General features: G+C 38.6%; 1 protein-coding gene across 3 annotated transcripts in view; it reads left to right on the top strand.

Moving 5' to 3' along the window:
- The window catches only part of KIAA1328 (KIAA1328 ortholog), a 178,132-nt gene that overhangs the window by 104,724 nt on the left and 52,250 nt on the right, over positions 1–21,158 (top strand). For 2 of the 3 annotated variants that reach the window (XM_064438287.1, XM_064438289.1), the window contains exons 6-7: positions 13,807–14,474; positions 17,282–17,377. In XM_064438287.1, the coding sequence (XP_064294357.1) occupies positions 13,807–14,474; positions 17,282–17,377 (764 nt within the window). The remainder of the gene's footprint in view (positions 1–13,806; positions 14,475–17,281; positions 17,378–21,158) is intronic. The other variant, XM_064438288.1, reaches the window with a different exon arrangement.

Below are 21,158 nucleotides of genomic sequence, written 5' to 3'. Positions count from 1 at the left end.
ATTTTTTCTCTAACTATTTTTATGCTAAAAGCACAAGAGAAATGCAGACAATAGATTATGAATGCATATATAAAATAACTGATGTATAAGCATATTGTATCGTACTAGTAACATGGTAAATCTTTAGATTTTCTTCAACTGTTCTTATCCTCTAATTTCATATACAGAAAATTATGGTATTAGGATAATATCCAGTGACAGTGTGATTAGGACATAGTTATTTGGTTTATACCAGGTTACGACTCTTGGAAGAGACTTGCTCTGTATGGCTCTGTTGTAACATGATATCCTTAGTTTGATTATACTAAAGTTTGATGAAAAACATAGTCAGATCCAAACTGTGGACTATCAGTGAGTTAACTGGGGTCCCTGAAGAGAGTGTGTTACAATGGGAGGTTCTTGAAATTGCCTGAGTTCTCCTGCTTGAGGTTTTTTTTGGCTCCTATTTAATGTTGCACTTCCTTTTTGTTCCTGAGTAACACCACCTCCTACTGCGCCTGAAAAATGTTTCCCTAAAGGGTTTTTGCAGAATATCTCCTTTTGAAATATCTTGTCTGCTGTTGGGAGTCCTATCAGGATAAATAGCTTGTATGGCTCTGCAGTCACTTGCACTCGTGTGTTGAATAGTGAAAGATATTTGCTGAAAAAGCTTTACAGGTATAAGAATTATAATGCAAGGAAGGGGTGTGCGTGTTATAACACCAGTTGATGTAACTAACACCTGAGATTATCTTTTTGGTAAGTTAGTAGGAGGTTCTGAAGTTAGTGCTCAACAGAAAACTCATCCAGGGAATCAGGGTGTGGCTTCTGCTGTTGATGTTGTTACAGTGGTGGTTGTCACTTCTGCTGGCTAACCCTAAAGTGATTATGTTAACAATTTTAGGTTAGGATATAATTTTTCCCCCTTCTGCATTATTTTACAAATGCTTACTTATAGGTGCATTATGGATTTCTTTTCAGGTATTGGGCATTTTTGGTGTAGTTTGTGAAATGAAATGGAAGAAATTGTGTTATCCTATATGCATAAAACACTGTCCTGTGTCAGGATGCGTAGGTGAAAATAGGAGGGGAGAGAGGAGTTAATAATCACAGAATTAAAGACATTAATTGAAAGTCATCCAATCCACAAGTTTGATATTTGAAGTACTCCCAGCTTCAGAGAAACCATGGGGAGTGTTGGGTTTTTTCCTTTAAAAAAAAAAAAAAGAATTGAAGTAGTTATCTACAGGAACCCAGTAATTAAAATTTGAAAGTTGGTAACATTTATATTGCAGGCTATTCTAGTGGTGAGATTAACATTAGATAATCTTATCATAAAATAACCAGGCACCCTATGATGATCTGACACATGAGAGGCTGCACAGAGCTTCTGGTCCCCTAAGGGCTGTGATTGTTTTATGGTTTTATCTTATGATAACTGTGCTTTGGTTTTGCCCTTTTCTAAGAGTTTCATACAGTACACATTTCTCCCCCACTCCCCTGTAAATCTGTAATTTAACACCACTCTAGGAAATGGCAAAATCAGCATGAAACTATTAATCTTATCTTGTATCATGAAACAGACACTGATCCAAGAGATTTGATTACTTTGCTTCTGGTCGTTATCCAGACTGAAAGCTGGGCTTGGGCATTTGTATCATAAACAGTTCTGTCATCAGAAAGCAAAAGATTTCAAAAACAAAGTGAAATTCTACAATCAATCCTGTTTAACACTTCACGCCAAAAATACCATGTGGCACCAAACTCCTTTTACTGGTCACCAAACTCATTTTAGCGATCTGTTGGGGTATTGAAGCCCTCATTTCTGCCCTATGCCTGTGGTTTCTTTTCCTAGTTATTTAAAGGATAATAAAGGACCTGAATGTCAGGCATGAGAGCTTTAAATAATCTGTAGTGATTTTAATGAGTTCAGTCACAATTGCCACAGGTTTGTCTTGCTTCATAAGTATTTCTGAGATAGAGCTTGCAGTCAGACTCTGCTGCCAAGTTGCTTTTCGGTCTTTTGAGAAGTACGGAAACTGGCTCCTGTTCAGTCCTGCAGAACTGAGTCTGTTTTAGCTTGGACTGCTCTGGAAACAGACAGCTGCATCCCCTCCCCTCCAATGAATATATTCTGAGCAAGGAATTCAGTTTTAATTTGTATTACAGTTCACCTAATTAAAGAAAACCCATTTTAAATACCTGGCTGAACCAATGTGATTTGGCTTTATTTTCTTTACTCTTGGCCCTTCTTACTTCCTTCCCCCACCCCCCACTCCCCCTCCCCCAGTTCTTCTGAATACTTGAAACTTGTATCTTCTCTCCCATCATTTGTGGTACTTGAAAAGATGTACTCATTTAATATGTAACTATGAGGGAGGCTCAATCTCTTTCATTGCTTCTTCAGTAAGATAGAGCTTTCTGCACTACAACAATATTTGGAAATTATTTATATATAATATATAATTTTTAATATTTTTTTTAGTATTTATAAATTCCAGGCGACTTTACAGATACGGAAACGTGGTGAGAATTTCTTCTGTGCTCAAGTGGATGGTTCAACTATGTTCCTGGAGGGAGTGAATTTTACTGTTGACCTAATTCTGCTCCTGTTAAAGTTGGCAATGAGTGGTTTTAGAGATTTTCAGCCTCAAAGCATTACTATTCTTTGTTGAATCCAGAGTTTAAGGAGGAGAGCTGAAGTGCAGCTCTTTCAGATGGAATAAGGAAGGCTTAAGCCTGGTACTCAGAATACATTTATTTTCTAACTCTGTCCAAAAATGTGGCATGGGAACCCAGATAGAGGAATCTTCCATTCTGCATTAGAATTTTGTCAGAAGTTCCAAAATTCATACCTTTTGGCATCATGGATTGTTTCTGCTTTCTGCATTTGTGCAGACTTACAGTACACGTTGAGTTCACAGATTGGGGAATGATAAACCAGAGCAAAAGTGAAATATAAAAATACAAACTTCTGCAGTTGTCCCTGGGAAAAAATTTTCCTTCAAAAATTTGTTTCCTCCTTGAGAATAATTAATGTCAGATTTTGGATGTCACATATCTGCCACATTAATTATCATCAGGTGGGGAACAGATTTTTTTTTTTAAATGGACAGCTGTTAGGGTACTGCTTGGAAAAGAGCACAAAAGAAGTATTTAATGTTTACTCATAGCTGGTGCTCTTAGACTGGCACTGCACAATAAAAAAACAGTACTCTATTGAAAGGAAGGTCTACATCCCTGTTCTAAATTGGAGAGACTGTACTGCAGGAGTTCACAGTTGCATACTGTCCCTCCCTGTCACCTGTCTTTTAGCTTGTAAGCAGGGCATAGTGTTTTGCTAGCTGTTAAGGTAAGACTATAAACAGATTTTTGTTTTGCATATTTGTATATGTTTATGACAATGGCCCAGCTTTGTGCAAGGATTTCCTTTCAGGTGGTTGTAAATTCTGACACCTGTGAGCTTTTCTAAACTAAACTCCCTTTAACAGCCCTCTTTTACTTGGTCTGTCTGTCCAGACTGCAGTGCCTCAGAGTGAAGGCAATTGCCTCACAAGGTCACTGCTGCCCTGGAGTAGTAGAGGGCCTTTCAATTTATGCTTGATCATGCCCTTTTAACTTAATGTTCTTCACACAAGCTGGTAGTGATGGATGTCCACTCAGACAACCTAATGGCCTATGGTATCTATAGAAGAACCTTTATATCAATATTCTGCAGCTGAGACCCATCAGGATGGACTGTCAAACTGCTCTACACCACATCTAGGACCATTTTATGCAAATAATAGCTGTGATACCATTGCTATACTTTATGGTGTCAAGAAGGAATATAAAAGATCATTTCCATGGGTCAAGAGGAAGTTGATCTTTGTATCTTGATATATCAGAGGTCATTTCCTTCTGTCAGCTGTTGCTACCTTCAACAGTACTAAACCCACTGCAGAATGACCTCAGCTTTTAAGGAATCTCAGCCATAGATGTAAGGTCTGCTGGAACATCCTCGGTGGCATTTCAAGTGTGGCAAGAGTATTCTGAAGTCAGCATCTTCATGGTAGGCTTCAAAAGGAAACAGCTGGCTGACCCCCAGGGTATGAGAGATTGCTATTTGCTCCATGCCTGCTCCTATTCCTTGACTCAACTTTTCCTGCAATCTTTCACTAGTTCATTTATGTACCTGTTTGAGACACTGCAAGCCTGCCAAATAGAAAACATTTAATTTCTCACGGAAATCACAGCCTGTATGCCAAGAAGACCTTGAATTTTTATGTTCAGGGAGCTGAGCCTTCCAGACTGAAGTGAGATAGTTTGCCTCTGTTGCTCAGAGGTCTCAGGAGACACCTGTCCAATGCGGAGACTGCCAAATTAGGTAACAGATTATGAGATAACATACTGTGAATCCGCTTAGGTGGAACTTCTCCAGGGTTTGTTATATTTTGCACAAAACTTGCAGCTACATGTGTTCTCAGTCAAAAATGTTCATGTCCTTTTCATTTGTGGAGTGCTGTTTGCACTTTGATGGACTTCCTATGTAACTGTAAACTAAGATGTTGACTTCTGGTAAGGAATGGAGTGCTTGCTAATGAAAGAGAATCTGACAGCAGTCTCATTAAACAGGTATATGAACTAACTGTGGGAGGACTGAAGCAGGAACTGGAAGCATAATATATATATAGTATCTGCCCGTGATGGAGCTCTTTCACCATTCAGAGAAGACTCAGCCTTTCAAATGCTTTGGTAGCAACTCCAATGCTACCCATTTACCAGTTCATCTATCTATATGTTGCATTGTACACTACAATAGGTTGGGAGTATACATGTTTTCTCAGTATTACTGTAAAACAGAAATGGTCTGTTCTCCCATTTCTATGTAGTCTAGCAGGTTAATCTGTAATTTCCTCACCCCCTTATTTAAAGAAATTGTTCCTGATAATTTAGTCACCTTGGCGTGACAGCAAGTTTCTGCATGTCAACTGCTCTGGACTGGCTGTTTTATCTCTTAGCTTCGTTCCTACTGACAGACATAAGCTACCTCATATATGCTGTCTTGTGTTTACTGTGGGTTAGTGTGGGTTAAAAGCACGCAAGCTGTGATCTCAAAGCTGATGAGACTGTGAGCAGTTGGTGTCTTAAGCCTTTAGACAACTGCTCTCTAATAAATGGCATATATACTTTTTTTTTTTGAGATGTGGAAAGGTCAAGTACCATGGTTCTGACTTCATTCTTCTAGAGGGTTTTCTTAATTTTCTGCTACCAAGACCATTTAACACATAATCACAGGGCTGACTGTTGTTCTGTCTTGCGCTAGCTTTTGGCCAGTTAATGTAAAGCTATGTACCAGTCAGATTTTGTTGTGTTAGTCTTGTTCCTGTCTTTGTTCTGAAGAACAGCATAATTACAAAATAGGAGTCCTAAAAGCTTTCATTTCTTCTTACATGAAACTTATTTGACAAGATGAAGTGAGTCAGCCTGTCTTTAATGGGATTGCATTGAAATGTCTGCTTACATGCAACTCTTGTTGTCATTCCTTGGCATGATCATTACTTGAGGGGCAGATTAGAGGTCAATCAGCTAGAGCCACAGGGGCGCCCACAGCTAGCCTCAGGATACTCCCTACAAATGTAAGATCAAAAGGGCAGGCACATGAAAATTACTGTTTACTTTCTATGAATTATTTCTCAGAGATGGGATCATTAGCGGAATCTAAATGCCAGCTGGCTCTTAGTGCAAGGACACTCCTGACAGAATGCACTTGCTTGGGCACACCTTTCCACTCTTTTAAAGTCAAAATATTCTATGGTTTTGGTTTTGTGGAATTTCTGCATTATTTAAATAACTTTCTGGTTGTTTGTCCCCAAAACACTCTCCCTACTTCTGAACATACTTTTAGTTCTTGGGAGATCATCTATTTTTCCCTTTGTGCAGCTAAGGTATTCCAAAGCCTATGTCCATACCCCAGGAACTCTGCAACAGACACCTTCTGAAGGAAGTAAAACTTTCTGGTAATCTTTCTGAACGAACAGTGGCTATTACTTAAAATTGATTGCTGGCCAATGGGTACCAGTTATCCCTACCATAAATGCAGAGGAAAGGTGATATTGTTTGGCATGGTACATGATGGAGGTAGATGTTGGCAAATGCTGATTCAGTGTCTACTCCTGTGTTGATCTTCACACATCAAACTCTACATGTTCTTACCCCTATAAGTATCTGGCTTCTGTCTGATCACAGTAATCAGGGCTATTTAGAAGGGTCATGGTATATTTGCCCTATAGTCTTGTGTCTGGAGCTGTGAAAGCATGACTTTGGAGTAGATGTTGATTGAATTCTAAAGAGACTAGCAGTAGCTGGGAACATGTGTAGACCTTGATATGCTAAACTTGTGACTCCAAGTAGAAAACTGGTTGTTTTTTAAAATAACTTTGAAAAAGTTACCTTGAAGGACCAAATACATGGTAGATATTACTCTTTAATGAAAACCAATATGAATTTCTCTCATATCATCCAATATATTATTGCCCTTAATGTGAAATAAATGCTGCCCAGTGTAGGAATGAAACTAAATCTGGCTGGTAACCAAAACAAAATCTCTCACAGCTATTTTTCTATGTTCTTAAAATACGTGTTGTGAGATTAGGCAATTGTCTTTCCATCCCACCCCTCTGCTATTTTTCTTAAAAAGCTTTTTTTTAAAAAAAAGCTCTCTTGCAGCCCCCTCCTACGGTAAGGTTGTGGGGCAGAAAATCCAATGTTATGTTCTTTTATCTAAGTCCTTATTCTTAGTAATCTGGCTAGACATTTTGGATAGGTGTGTTTTTACTTATTTGGCATGATGGTTTCTCAGCATCATTGTTTTTTTGGCATTCATCTTGACAGCAATAGCTGGAGAACTTCTTGCTAGTGTTTAAAAGGATAAACTGAACATTTCCCTTTCCACCTTTTCCTCTTGTTGTTGGATGGAGCTCAGGAAACTTTTTAATCCTTGCAAAGCCATGAGAGTGCAAAAGAAACTTTTGTGGATAAGTGGGGTTGCTGGGTCCTCCAAGATAGGAGTCTGCAAGTGAACATCTGCAGGAGTGGGTCTGGGGTTCGTTATAGCAGCATTCAGAAAGTTGAGGCACAGATACCATAAAAATAAGTCAGTTGGTGCTAGGCATGGTTTAGGCTTGTACTGAGCTGCACCCAGTGTCAAAAGTTTTCCACCACATGTCTTGGACTTCTTAGGCTGGATCAGCACTAGAAAGGGGGTCTGTACACCTCCCTTTGGTCGTGAAGCCACGCTCACAGGTTCATGAGATGTTGGAGGGCAGCTGATTCAGAGCCAGGAAGTGGTATGCTTGCTGTGAGTTTCTTGCAGACTCTACACTGAGGCAGAATCAGTTATCTAATTGTGCTGTTCATCTCAGGTACCTTTGCTGTTGATATCTTCTTGTTCTTCTAGTCATCATGGAAAACAATGGTTTTAAGATGTCTTTTACTGCATTTGTGCTTCGGGGGCTGTTAGATTCCCTTTTTTTAAACAATGTGCTGGAAATGTCCTTAAACCTCTCCTCTGGAGTGGTACAACTTGAAGCTGACACCTGAATCCGGGTGGGTTTCTACAGCACTGCTCTCCCCAGTGCTGTTAGGATAGAAGAGTGGTCCCTTCTCCACCCTGTTGTTAAGGAGTGCGAGGTACACCTGTCAACCAATAGCTGTTAAATTAGCATTTCCATTTCCCTTTGTGTAGGCTTATCTTTACAGAGACGTGTATATGTGTTGGGAGAGGGGCTATTTTTGACTATACTGTAGGAGAGCCTGAAGGTAATGAGTTGAGCATAGTAAATCTTGCTTACTCTATAATTTCCACTACATTTCAAATTAAGGGCCTAAATTAGGGTTAGTGTCAGACTTGCTCTTTTGCTATGTCCTAATTTTGTTTTAAAAGCAAATAGCTAACAACTTTAATATGTTTTAGATTCAGTGCTTGTAAGTTAGACTAGAATCCCTAACGGAGCCAAAATAACTTATTAAAACCTTGCAAATGTTTTTGACTGCTGCATTGTATTATTTTCTATTCCAGTGGTAGCATACAGCCTCTGCTTGCTGATGGGTGGAGGAACGCAAACCTCCAGGGCCCATTAGACTTAACTTGTTTACTGCATTGATATCTATATGTTAAATGACAAGAGAGTTCAGGTTATTGAATAATTTAAAATTCAGCTCTAATTGGTGTCATATGACCTGGAAAAGGCCATGGATGACGCCAGGAGCATGCTGTGAAATTCTTATAAATAATTCATAAATTAGATCATTCATTTGCCTGGATGTCTTGTTAAATGCAGAAGTTTGTAAGTAATAACTGATGATATAACACCTGTAAGTATTTAGTTCATATGCTGGAAGGTAATCTACCTTGATGATCTTCTAGCAAAACCTGCCAGAGTATGAGAGTTAATTGCACTAGGGAGAATGCAGTACATTTATTTGGGATGGGCTTTGGCAAGGCGTACCGTGCAGATGTTGCATTACGCATTCTCTATCAGCTAGACAACTATTCTGTGTATGCCCATGTTAAAAATGCAGCTCATCACTCTTCTGCCCTTATTTCACATGAACTCCAAGTGCACTGGGAAATGGTAGTGACCTGCTCTGCTCACAAATAGTATAGTTTTTGAAATATTTATCTAGGTCTTGAACTACTGATTCTTCAGTAAAATAAAGGGCAGAAGTAAAAAATTGAAGTCAGAAGATTGTGATTTTTCGTTTTTATAATGTTGGCAGCACACTGAATGTTAATATTTAGACCTGGTGCTGTCCAGATTAGTATAGTGGCATTTTTCTATAGTGCAAACAGGAATGATATAGTTTTGTTTTGGAAAACAAACATGTTTGCTTAATTTTACTGGTCAGGTATTGCATTGCCAGATGTATGTATTGTTCAGGCTTAGTGGGCATTCTGCTCACAGTGACTTCCGAGACTCAATGTACAGACGCTTCACTTCAGTCTTGGAGCACTGTATTGTTAAAGACTGCCTTATCAGCCAGAGTAAAACCAGTTTGCTGATCTGAAATGGAAGCATTTGTTAGAGATTATCTACAATATTTGTGTAGCTGGAGAAGAAGGGTGGCATGTTTATGAATGCAAAATATACACTTAAAGCTGAGTGCTTGCAAATGCTCACATGCCACTTTGAATGCAGGTTTATTGTGCACCTGGCATCCCAGCTCAAACCCTCTTAACAAAAAGGAGGAAAAAAAATTGAAGGCAACACAAACATAGGAGGTGTTCCACTGCTGTCAGCTAGGAGGGATTGATTCACTTTTTTTGTGATGTGATTTTTTTTTCTACACCTGTTCAGGCTTGTCACTGTCATTCATATAGTTTCTTTTATTTGAGACTACTTATTTTATTCAGTGGGAAAATGGCAATCATAGGTATACATAATTACTACAGAAAACAGTGCTTTATTTCTTGCTTGAAAAATGGTCAACTTACCTTCTGAGTTATCTACTGTATTTTTCTTAGGTACTTACATAGTCGGTTGGTGAACTATTATGTGGGCACTTTGTAATAACTAATATTAGGTTACTTATGGTAGAGATTTTAATAAAGGATTATATGATTTTAAAAAAAAAAGATGGACTTCAGTAGATCCTACTAATTTACTTTAAAATCTTTACCTTTTTTACATTCTCCTTGATAAATTCTTACAGACTCTTGGAAATAATAGCTCCTTAATCATTAGTAATGCACTTCAAATGGTCCTATCATCTGAAATAATTGTTCTTAAAATGGCATTTCTGTTGCCCCGATATCCTACCTGAGATTTTTTAATATATTCTCCTCATTCTATTGGCAGGAGCAAGTGCCTATACTGCCAATAGACCTGCAAACCCAAAGCCAAGCTTTATTCAGATAAGACCCAGACATCAACAATGCATAGTGGTGACCAAGTTCAGGTTTAGGATGTATACCTTAGTGAGTGTGTCAGTTAAGTCACTAATATATGCCCTTGGTGTTCTTTAAGATGTCTCTGTGTATGGTAGCCTCTCATTTGTCCATTTAGAAATTTTTCCTTCATCTTTAAATCTCTGTACTTCTCATCTAGTTGCTGCTTCTCTTTGTTCTTTATGGCTTCCTGCAGGGTCCACGCTCAGATCAGCATAACAGACTAGTTCTGAACATGCATGTTCCTCCCTCTCTTTCTACCCCACCAAAAGAAACCCCAGAGCTGAAAATCCAGGTTAGAAAAATGTCCTCAAGATACAACAGAGAACAATTTTAGATTGTTGTCTCTTTTTCTATATTCAGATATATTCAGCTACAAACCCAGGTGCTATGAGTTAAACTCTGACCCTGTTAACATCTGTAGGAATTTTGCTGTTCACCGTAACAGCACCGTATTTTGCTAGGACCCTAGCTTTTTTCCTCAGAGTGCAAGACTTCTTGAGGTAATGATTTTGGGCTGCTTCTTAAACATGTTTTGTACATGCAAAGCTACCAGTGAAATCTGTCAGGACCTTGCCTGTGTTGAGATTGTAAGATCTGATCAGTTACTAATTCATCCCTTGCAGTACAAAGCCCTGTGTGCTGGAGTCAGTCTGTGTGCCTCCTCTGCCAGTGCTGTGAATTAACACTGCAGAGCACACAAGCTGCATTTAAGAAGAATTTGCGGAAATCATAATGCTGCGTGCATAAAAGTGGTGCACTGTTTGTCTGTTTGTAGGAAGTTTTAAGGACGGGATGTTTGTTTAAGTGCTGTTCTGAATCCCTGAGCAAAAATTACTGGGACTGCAGTAAAGGTTTTGTAGAGCTCCCTGTGTCCTCCTCTCTAAACCCTTCTAAAGATTATTTGAACTATTTTTTAATATCTCCTTGTTTCCTTGCAATAGTTTCACATCTGATCATGACTTATTAACTCCATATGTTGCAAGAAGCAGCCTGAGTTTGTTTGTTTGTTTAAGCCTCAGTTAAAGGAAGTTGTATCTTTAAATACCATACAGCAAGCCTGGAAGAGCTCCACAGAGGGGGAAAGCACAGCTGTTCCATCATGGTCTGTCATGGTTTCCATGTGTCCCATAGGCAATATCTTTCTTAAACTCATCTTGTAAAATTACCCAATTCCTTATGCTTGTGAGTATTTCGACTCACAGTAGTAGGTGGGTCTTTGGAATTATTTTTTCTTTTCCCCTTCACCTGGTCTGCATCTTACAGATCTGTCATTGCATGCTCTGCTCTCATCTGATCCCTCAAAAGTGTAAATGTTGGTCTGTTTTCCCTGAAGCCTCTACCATCCAGCTGTACTTCTCAATTAAAGCATTAAGAGAAAAACGCAAATTGCTAAAAAAGTTGTTGACTAGCTTCTGACTGCCAATAGTTCATTTTTCTTTGGGGTTATACCCTGCAAAGTACTGAATAGCCATCAAAGGCACATTGGAACTCAATCTTCTGCCTAACATGACCTCCTTCTTCCAAAGGAATAAAAAAACCCCACTCACATTCAATGACATTCATGAGAATTTCCCCCCCTGCAAAGATATTGTAACTGTGAAATAACATTAAAGTTTCTCTGCCTTGTTATGAAGTCTCTAAATGTCAATGCCATTTCCGAGACCATCAGGGCAGATTTGATGGTGACCAAGGTCAACAAATGCTAACTGGTGCCTCTCTTTTAGGGCCTTCAGGGACTCTTAACAGAGTCTCAGCCATGAAGTTAATTTGCGATGTGGGCCTTTATTCTTAAACGTGCTCCTGATTATTATTTTGTACTATCTTCATTTGTGTGCTTAGATTTTTTAACATTCTCGTCTCTTCAGTCAATAAAACAAACTGCTAAAATAAAGAACTCTTCATTTGTTTAATCTTTTTGAGTCTTTTTTTTTTTTTGTTCCTTTTTACTTCTGTTTATGGGCTGCAGAAGGGTAGGTGTATGCTTTGTGTAGACCATCCTATGCTGCCAGCTCTGATAGGATTTTGTAAGAATACCTTCAGATCTGCCACCTTCTGCTGTCCTAGGCAACTTGGAAACTGGCCTCCATGAAAGCTTCTTTCTGTTGGTGCCCTAAATGCTATGCTAGCAGAAGTAGGTGGGGTAAGAGATGAGAGACAGTGTGTAGCCACAGGATTCTCTTACTTTCCCTTTTCTGTGATCTTTCTTCCCGTTGCTGGTCATCCGTTTATGTATTGTCTAATTTAGATAAAAAGCCCTTTTAGCCTTTATTTGTCTAGAAAATATTGCAGGCAAGGATGGCATGCTACAAATAATAAATAACAAAACTCTGTCTTTTTTGGCAGCATGTTGCATTTCTGCTTAGTTGCCCTGCCAGCCCCTCTGACTTTAAAATATTTTAATGTCCTGCTCTTTTCACCCAGTCCAAGCACCAGACTTCCCTCAGACATTTAGCACTGACATTAATGCAAATGCCTCCAACTCACTGGGCCCTTTGGGGCAAAACATGACATCCTTGGCTTTCAATCACATGGCAGAGAGGATATATTTGTATCCACAAAACTGGAAATAATATCAGTATTCAGGTGCTAATCCACATTAATTTACATTCTGTGAAGTCTACAAGAAACTTGTAATTGGTTGTCTTGAAGGGCAGCAGAATATATTTCGTATTTTGTTTATTTATAAAAAGAATTTAAATTATACATATAAACACTGCATAGATTTGGATTATATCTCCTAATCACCACTGAATGCTTGCTTGCATTCCTAAGTCTTAGTGTTTTGGGACTTGCTGAGTGTCTTCCACTCTATGTGGACAATACCTATCTATTTTAAGCATTGCCAGAGTGCAAATAATAATTTTCTTTCATCACTGGATACCAAATTTTCCTGCTAACCACTTTTACTGCAGTGTTTTTGTTATCTTTAAGAAAGCTGGCTTCCATAATTAAAAAAATTAGATCCTTTTGAAAGGTCCCAAAGGCTGGAGGAGTTTAAATTCAGTATGTTACTGAAATTAATGCACAGGTCTAGCAAACAAGATAAGAGTGCCAGATTCAATGCTGTTCTTGTGCATAAAAGCTCAAATGCTTAACTGCCTCGATGGACCATAGTGCAAAGATGCTCCAGGCTCTAAATGGGATTTTGATTTCTGTTACATAACATCCACAAGTATAACAAAACCACTAGAATTTACTTGCACTGGCTTGACAAATGTGAATTACAGTTGCTTGCTTTCTTCAGAGTTTTATCAGAGTATAATCACTTGCCCAGCTTAATTGAAAAATCACTTACGTTTATAGCTGAATTTAAACATGTTTTGTATTTAAATGACAGCTTTTGATGTACAACCATTTTTTACAGAAAGTAGTTGGTTTTTATCTGTGTTTCTGTAAAGATATTTCAAAAACTCTCATCAAATTTCCAGCAGTAAGAAATATCCCATTCAGTGGAAGGTGAAATGTTTTACATCAAATCTCCTGCTGTGTAATGGCCAATCAAAGAGTATTTATAGTGGCTGAATGGATTTTTTCGGCTCAGTATTCAAAATTAAACATTTTCAAACATTAACATTTAATGTTTTTTGCCACTTTTCAAGTTGATTTTATGTAACCCTAGATGCTCACAACTACTTGATACTCTGAAGCGACTCATTTTATGCTGAGGATCCTGCAGGCAGTAGTTTTAAATTTTTTACAGTTGTGTAGATGGAGTGAAATGTAGGTTTGATAGCAGATTTGTGTCTGTCTGCTGATAAAAAATTTTCTCGGGCTTGGCTGCATGTCCATCAGCACGATGCAGTGAGTCTGTTTCTGAGAGAACATGTTTACCCAGTGAAATCAATGAGCAAAGATAAATTTTGGTAATTCACAGGGAATTGTTTCTCTTATTGCAGGTATCCAGCAAGAAGAGCTTATGCCAACAACCATCTTTGGAGCTAGACAGTTCCTGCTTGGGTATTGGGGGACCTCAAACTTCTCATAAGAACAGTAGAGCATCAAAGGCTGGAAGCCCAGCCCGTGTTGCATTGTCTCAGCCTTGCAGGAATAATCATGATTACAGGACTGAAATCCATTACAACCATCAGGAGCATCTGAAGGAATATCCAGTAGAAAATGGCTTGCACAGAAAGTGTAACAATATGATTTCCCCAGCCAAGCAGAGGAGCCCTCACCGCATAAAACCAGCTCAGAAGATGGACCAGAAAGCAAATGAATTTCAGAGCACATGCCCTCAGCAAGTGAGTCACATCTGTGCCTGCAGGCATGTAGGGAGTTCAGGGAGCGTGCAAGAGAGCCACCATGTCAGCCAGGTACTTAGAAGACACTCTGGGTCAGTTCACAAAACCTGTGATTATTCTCGAGTTTCTGGGCTGAATGACAGCGTGGACTCATGGCCTAAAGAAACAGAGCAGGCCAAAAGGTTGTATGAAGAAAGAAGGCAGAAGCTGCTTCTGCAGAAAATGGAGCTGGAAATTGAGAAGGAACGACTCCAGCATTTGTTGACGAAGCAAGAAGCAAAACTGCTCCTAAAACTACACCAGTCCTGTATGGATTTTAACAGGTGATTTTGAGACTTACAGTTTTAAAAAGAAATTTCTAATGAAGACATGTGCAATAGTTAACATGAGAGAATGAAGCTGATAAGATGGGCAATACCTGTGGCACAAATTCTCTCTAACAGTGATTTAGAGGAGAGAAGACTTTTTAAGTATATTAGCATATACTGTTGGGAAACAGCATGACAGCTGTGGAAAACAGTATGTGGTAGAAAGGCATAAGAAAAGCAGTGCTAAAAGACTAGGTAGGAAAAGAAGAGCAGTAGAAGAAAATGAGAGGTTGGTCTTAGTGCAGGCATTTTAAGGAACACAGACGTTTGGCAAGACAGCAGTGTGAGCGTGGATGGCATAGATGTGGCATTCCCCCTTCTTGCCTTGGAGAGGTCAGTTTTGAAGTATTGCACCTTCCTAGGTATGGACTGAAAGAAGTGTGTTTTACAGAAAAGATGGAGATCAATTCATATATATATGGAACATATTTATATATTTCCCTGTATATGCATGGAAAAGGAAGGGAGCTCTGTGTAGCAAGGACGTTTTCTTTCCAGTGGTATTTGTGGAAGGGAGAATGCCAAGACTGAGGCAGAAGACATGCTTAAAAACTAGAAGGGAAAGGCCATAACCATAGAAATATGCAATGTGGCTTGAAGGGCCCCTGATGTTGTTACAGATGGTTAGGTAACACCTTCCTGAAAATATCAATGGGGACTCTGGGAAAGAGGGAGAAACTGGTTTATTGGTATCACGTTACTAGAGTGGAGAGGAACAATGAAAGGGACTGGGTTAAAACAAGTTGATTAGCCAGTGTAACTCAGTTGAGTACCAGCATTTCAGCATTAGGGAGGGAAAGCAATAGGGAAAAATCTAGCAGTCTTCCAGGAGAAGAAATAGGGGGGTTTCGCAAGGATGCTTATTTTGATACTTTTTTAATATGGCAACTGCTGACAGCATCCTGTGAGAGTCTGCGTTACATGACCCCGCTTCCTGCATTCACGCACTATAACCACCATGGAGGAATATATCATCTTCTCTTCTTAATCCCAGCCCCCTGGTTACTTTTCACTCTAAAAATGAATACTGCAGTTTAGGTGGTCTTTTGTTTGTTGTCTTGAATTGTGGCTTACATTGAAAATAATGTGTTTATGTGGCTTTAAAAATGCCTGTCTTAAAGGCAATCACAACTGTGAGTGTTGAAAATGACTGAGGTCACAAACAAAGGATTATGGCTTCAGGTGAGAATTAAGTAGGAACAGATGGATTCTTAATCATCAAATACCTTAATTCTATGCATGCATCCCTCTAATGAAAAACAAGTAGAATATGAAGGACATACAGACTGAGGTTTTGGGTGTTTTTGTTTCTAATGGATATTTTTCAGCATTTGAGGCATCAGAAGCCCAGAAAAAAAGGGACCTTAAATGTATCTATAATGGTTTGCTTGTTAATGCTATTATGCCTATTTTAGCCATTCCTTTTTCTGAAAGAAAGTTCATGGTTTACAGAGCTTTGGTTACCTAAAAGAAATCTATGAAAGGAAATCATATACGACTAATCTGAGGACTCAGTATTTTTGTGATCTCTTTTCAGAGGTGCAGGTGAAAGCGCATTTGCCATATTCTCCCTAAAAAAAAGCACCTAAAACATAGTATGCTTGCTCTTAAAGAATATTCAGTTTCTTTAGAATTAAATGTTTGATATTTACAGGTAAATCTCTTAGGCATCACAGTTGTTTCAGTTTCAGGTGTATAATTCACTTTTGCAGTTGATAACAGGGTAATTTTATATGTTACAAACTATAAAAATTTGTCCAGCTGAGCTCAAATACCCTTTGCTTCTTTGTCAGGAGGCTCTAACCTGGTTCATCTATTAACATTATGACAGTTTAAAAACACAATGCAACAAAAATCCATTTCCAGATAGCATTTATTTTTGTCTGTCCTTCTGCATGGGTGGAGTGCTGGTTAAGGTCCATTCTGAGCTGCTGAAAGTATTGTCGTTGAATGACAAGTAAAGGGTCTGACCATTGGTAATTATTGGCTATTAAGTCTTCTGTTCTTTTAGAGAAAGTATGAATTGATCCTTTTTTTTTTGCCATGCTGCATCATAACTGCATTTTAATATTCCACATTTCCCTATTTGACCTCGAGTGAGCATGGTACATTCAGTTTGTAGTTTCTCTCTGTGTGAAATACTTGCTCGGCTATCAAAAATGGTGTGTGTGCAGGGAAAGGGGCAGTTCCATGACTCCTCTTGATGCCAACCACACCAGAGTAGAAAAATATGGATAAATCCTGGAAACAGGAATTTTATTGAAATAAAAAGGGAGAAGTACCTCTATTGTTGACTTTTCTATCTTTATTGGATGGAAAGAAAAAGGTGGGATAATCTATCAAAAATGGAGCATCATCTGTGGGCCCAAAGTTTCAGGACACACAACCATCTCAAAGAAATTCTACATTTTATGCAGTTGGTATGATGCCTTTTAGCTTTAGTGCTGCTGGAGCTGTAATCTGAGCCCAACAAGGATGTTACTGGATACTGTGACCATTTTCTAAAGGGAGCAGGCCCTTGGAAATCAGTACACGACATTTTTCAAATATTTTCCCAATGGAAACCCTTAGAAGCAAAGGCACTGGACATAAGTCAGCTTTCCAATACAAAAGTATATCTGAAAGTGTGACAAGAGTTGTGAAAGCTTCTGCATTTAATGTGATTAAGTGCCCTGTTTGTAGACACACAGCTCACCTTTTTTGGAGGGTTCCTGGTGTGATGATTTGACCAGCTGCAAAACCAACAAACTCTGCTTTTTCAGATTTAAAGACAACATACAGGGTTCAGAATCTTTGCCCATTGATGAAGCACCTGGAGAACTTGCTCTGATGATGAACAGCAACAGCATGGGGCAAAGGTAATTTCTCTCTTCTAAGTAATTCACAGTGTCACTGTATCTTCTTGACAGTGTGCTGTTGGCTGCCAAGTGTATTTGTTCATGTATCTGTTTCAGATTAAGGGCTTTTTTTCTTCAGAAAGGGTAAAATTCTTTAGCTGTTGTATTTTATGAGTCAAATCAATTGTTATGCCAATCTGTTATTACTCAAGGTTTAGGGGTTGACTTCATGTACAGATCTCAGGTTTTGTGTGTCATCTCTTTAAGGACACTCACCTAGCCCAGTGCAACATGGAGTTTTCACAAAATCTTAGCTTTTGTTCTGTTTTCTGGGTACTGCTAGTTATTTTTTCAATTAAGATCAGAACAACTCTTGATTTGGACCTGATCTAAAATATACATTATCCTTTAACTCCCAGATATAAACAATCTTTTACAATTGGTGAGAGTTACTTGTTTTTTGAACAATGTTGTATTGCCCCTCTGCTGCTTCAATGTGATCAGGAAAAACTACCACTGAAACAACTGGAAGTAGAGTTAAGTCAATATTTAGGTCTTTATCTCAATTTTGCCTCCTATTAAAAAATTTAATCAATACATCATTGTGTTTTCTTTTTGTCCCACCCTGTCACATATCCTGTTGCCACTGGAAGAAGATTAAAGCTTATTAGAAAAGCAACAAATTAAAACTGTGTATTTGACAGAGTTTTTCTCCCTTTCTTATAAAGTAACAGCTGCTTGTTCTATGCTTTAACTAGATCTGCTGTTTTGACCAAAGTGTCCCCTGCATGGTGGACAAGAAGAGCAGCTGTCCTTCAAATTGCTCCTGCTTTAGAGGCAAGAGTAGACTTTAAAATAATGAGCTTTTCTCTCCATTATGAGAGTACTGAAAGAACTGTTAATTTATTCATAAACTAAGGGTCCAGTGCTTTCTGTTTCTTTTTTGTTAACCTCAAGCGATACTGATTTATTTTTTTTTTGAGATCCCTCTTCACTGGAAAGGGGTAAGACTTCTTTCTCCAGAACAACAGGAGTTACTAATTTCCTTGGAATACTTCATTGCTTAACCAGGTGTTTGGCTGCTGTGAATTACTGGCATATCCTCATTCTATTCTGATGCTTTTTTGTTTTGTTTTTGCACAGACTGAAGTGATCGAAGTCTGATCACTTTAACAAAAGAGAGAGAGAGTCATGATATGTTAAGATGCAGTAGCATTAAGCCCCTTGGAGGAAAAATGTAACCTAGGGCATCTTGGCAACAGTTTATCAAAAACCTGCAAAAATCTACATAGCCTAGCAGGGAGAATGAGGAAAACCTGTGCCATTAACAAAATGAGGTTTCTGGATTTTAAAAGGTTCCCCACCCTCTCTTCGTTCCTCTCATTTAATTTACTATGATTTTTCAAAGTTAATATGTGTTTGTGCAGTCTCAAGTTGCCATGCAGCTGGTTCCAAAGTTTGGCAGCAAAACACTTGGAAGTCTTTCTTCCTATATGCCATCTTCAGTTCCGCAAAGGTTACGAGATGAACACTCCCTAAATAATTTACTCTAATGTAAGACTGAAAGAGGCTACGGAAGACAAGTCCATTTGTCTCTTTTATGCATTTGAATATGTAAGTGATGTTTTCTTCAGTATTGAGAGAGTGTGCAAGCGTGTGGCTAGAGCTTAGAAAGGATGAAGAGCTGGTAGGAATATGTCCTTTTTTTAAGTCTCTTTTTTGGGTTTTGGGGGTTAATTTTTTTGGGGGTGGGTTATTTTAATCGCTTTTTAATTGACTTGCTAAACAGTTCTTGTTACAGCAAATGCTATCAGAACCCTAATAGAAACCCAGCCCTGTCTGATTTCCAGTTCATACATGAGAGCTCCTCTAGGAAACCTCATAGCATGAAACTTGATTTCAGTCTTCAAATAAGCAAAACTTAGCTTAAAAATAACCTGGTATTTTAAAGGAAATGGTGGAAGTCCTCCAAAATACTAAACTTGCTGAAGTGAGGTATTGGAGTTTAGAAGTAAAATAAATAATATAATCAAGAACTGAAAAACATAGGTTTTTTTATAATTAACAGCTCATTTTGAGTTAATTATCTACAATTACGAAAATCTAATTGCAATTTATTCTCTGCTATCTGTGGGAAGAATCATAGGCAAGGGAATGTGCATCACTGCCAGACATAAATGCTGTAGGATGGGTACAAATAATAGAGGAGCCCTTAATGAAAAACAAAAAGCAAATAGGAGCGTGCAGCTGTGCCAGGCTATTGAAAGGTAATTGTAGTCAGAAATGAGATATGTACTTTAAAAGCATCTTGTCATCTCCTGTAGAGATTAATTTTTCCCCTCCTTGAAAAAGGAAAAAAGGATTCCATGAGCTAATACAGTACAGAGTTTGATTTCTGGTAAAAATTTTGGTCATAGTCTGGCTGTCTGTGAAAAGGAAAACTTTTACCTTGGGGACTACTGCAAACTCTGGCCAAATTTTCTAATGGGTGCTTGTTTCATTTTGTCTTCTAACTGTGCCGTTACAGTTTTTTCATTATCAAAGTCAGCAAGCATTGTCCATCTCAGCCTCTTTGGTCCTGGTATGAATTTGCAGTGTTGAATTTGTCACTTCCCTGCTGGGTATGTTGAGGAGCTGTTGGGAAGAAATGTCTGTCCCTTTGCCTCGGTGCAGCTGGGCTGGCGTGTAGGACCTGAAGAGTCTTCAGATGTAGGATCTCCAGTTCTCTAAGGTGCAGCAGTCAGAACAGGTTTTATTGAGGATGGTTCTTAGTAGGTTGGAGTGCTCCTAAGTGACCCCACAGCCAATTTTCAGCAATGGATATAGTAACTTGTACAATTAACGGCAAGTTCTCTGTATAATTTCTTTTCAAGTCTGCCCCAGTGTGCAAGGTGCTTTAAAATATTCAAAATAAAAACATAACCTGATACATTTGTTCCGCATAAAACAGCCTTCTACAAAGTGCTTTCTATCTCCCAGACACAGATGCTTGGTACGTGCTCAAGTACCCACTCCACGTGTATTCAGTAGGATCAATACACCCGGCACCTGCTTTTGTGTGTGCTCCTGACGTTGGCATCTGGGAGAGGAATTCTAAAACAATCCACTCTTCTCTCATTTATTTAATCTTAACTTTGGGTCTGAATGTCATGGAAATAAGACTTTTTTAACAGCACTAGCTACAGAAGATATGGTTTCCTACTTTGCAAGTACCCTTCCCCAGAGCTGTACTGTGTGCCTAAATCTTAACATACGAGGTTCCCTGCTTTTCCAATTCTTAGTGTTCCTATACAGCTCTGCTGGTACAGCTTTCCATAACCTTAAATGCACCTTTTCCTCAGATTTCACACAATACTGCCACTGCACCTCTACACTGACCTGTGCAAAATGTTGTAAAGAGGAATTCTTGGATACAGCAGCTGTAGGACGGGTAGAGAGAGCAGGTGCTCTTTCAATGTATGCTACCTGGTTAAAGGATTTATTTCCTGGAGTATTAAAGATTTGCAGGTGGAATTTGCCACACTTAATTTTGTTGAAAGCTTCTTAAGTTTGTGTGCTTCATTCTATATCACTACTCTGTTTGTATTTTCAGTTAGTTAAAAATACCAAACAGAATTCAGCAGTACTTTCCCCCTGTTTGAATGCTCATTGCTATGGTGATAGTTTCAGGAGGGAATGCTGTCAGGGGTCTTTTAAAAGATTTTTATGTTTATGGTGTAACTCTTTTTATTATCTTGTGAGAGAAGGCGACAATTATCTCTTGCTCCTTGTTAAATGCTTTGTTATCAACTTGATTTTTTTT

The sequence above is a fragment of the Phalacrocorax carbo genome, chromosome Z, assembly GCF_963921805.1.
Source record: "Phalacrocorax carbo chromosome Z, bPhaCar2.1, whole genome shotgun sequence".
NCBI classification, from domain to species: Eukaryota; Metazoa; Chordata; class Aves; order Suliformes; family Phalacrocoracidae; genus Phalacrocorax; species Phalacrocorax carbo.
Note: the sequence above shows the minus strand (reverse complement) of the source record. Positions and strands in the feature narration are given on the sequence as shown.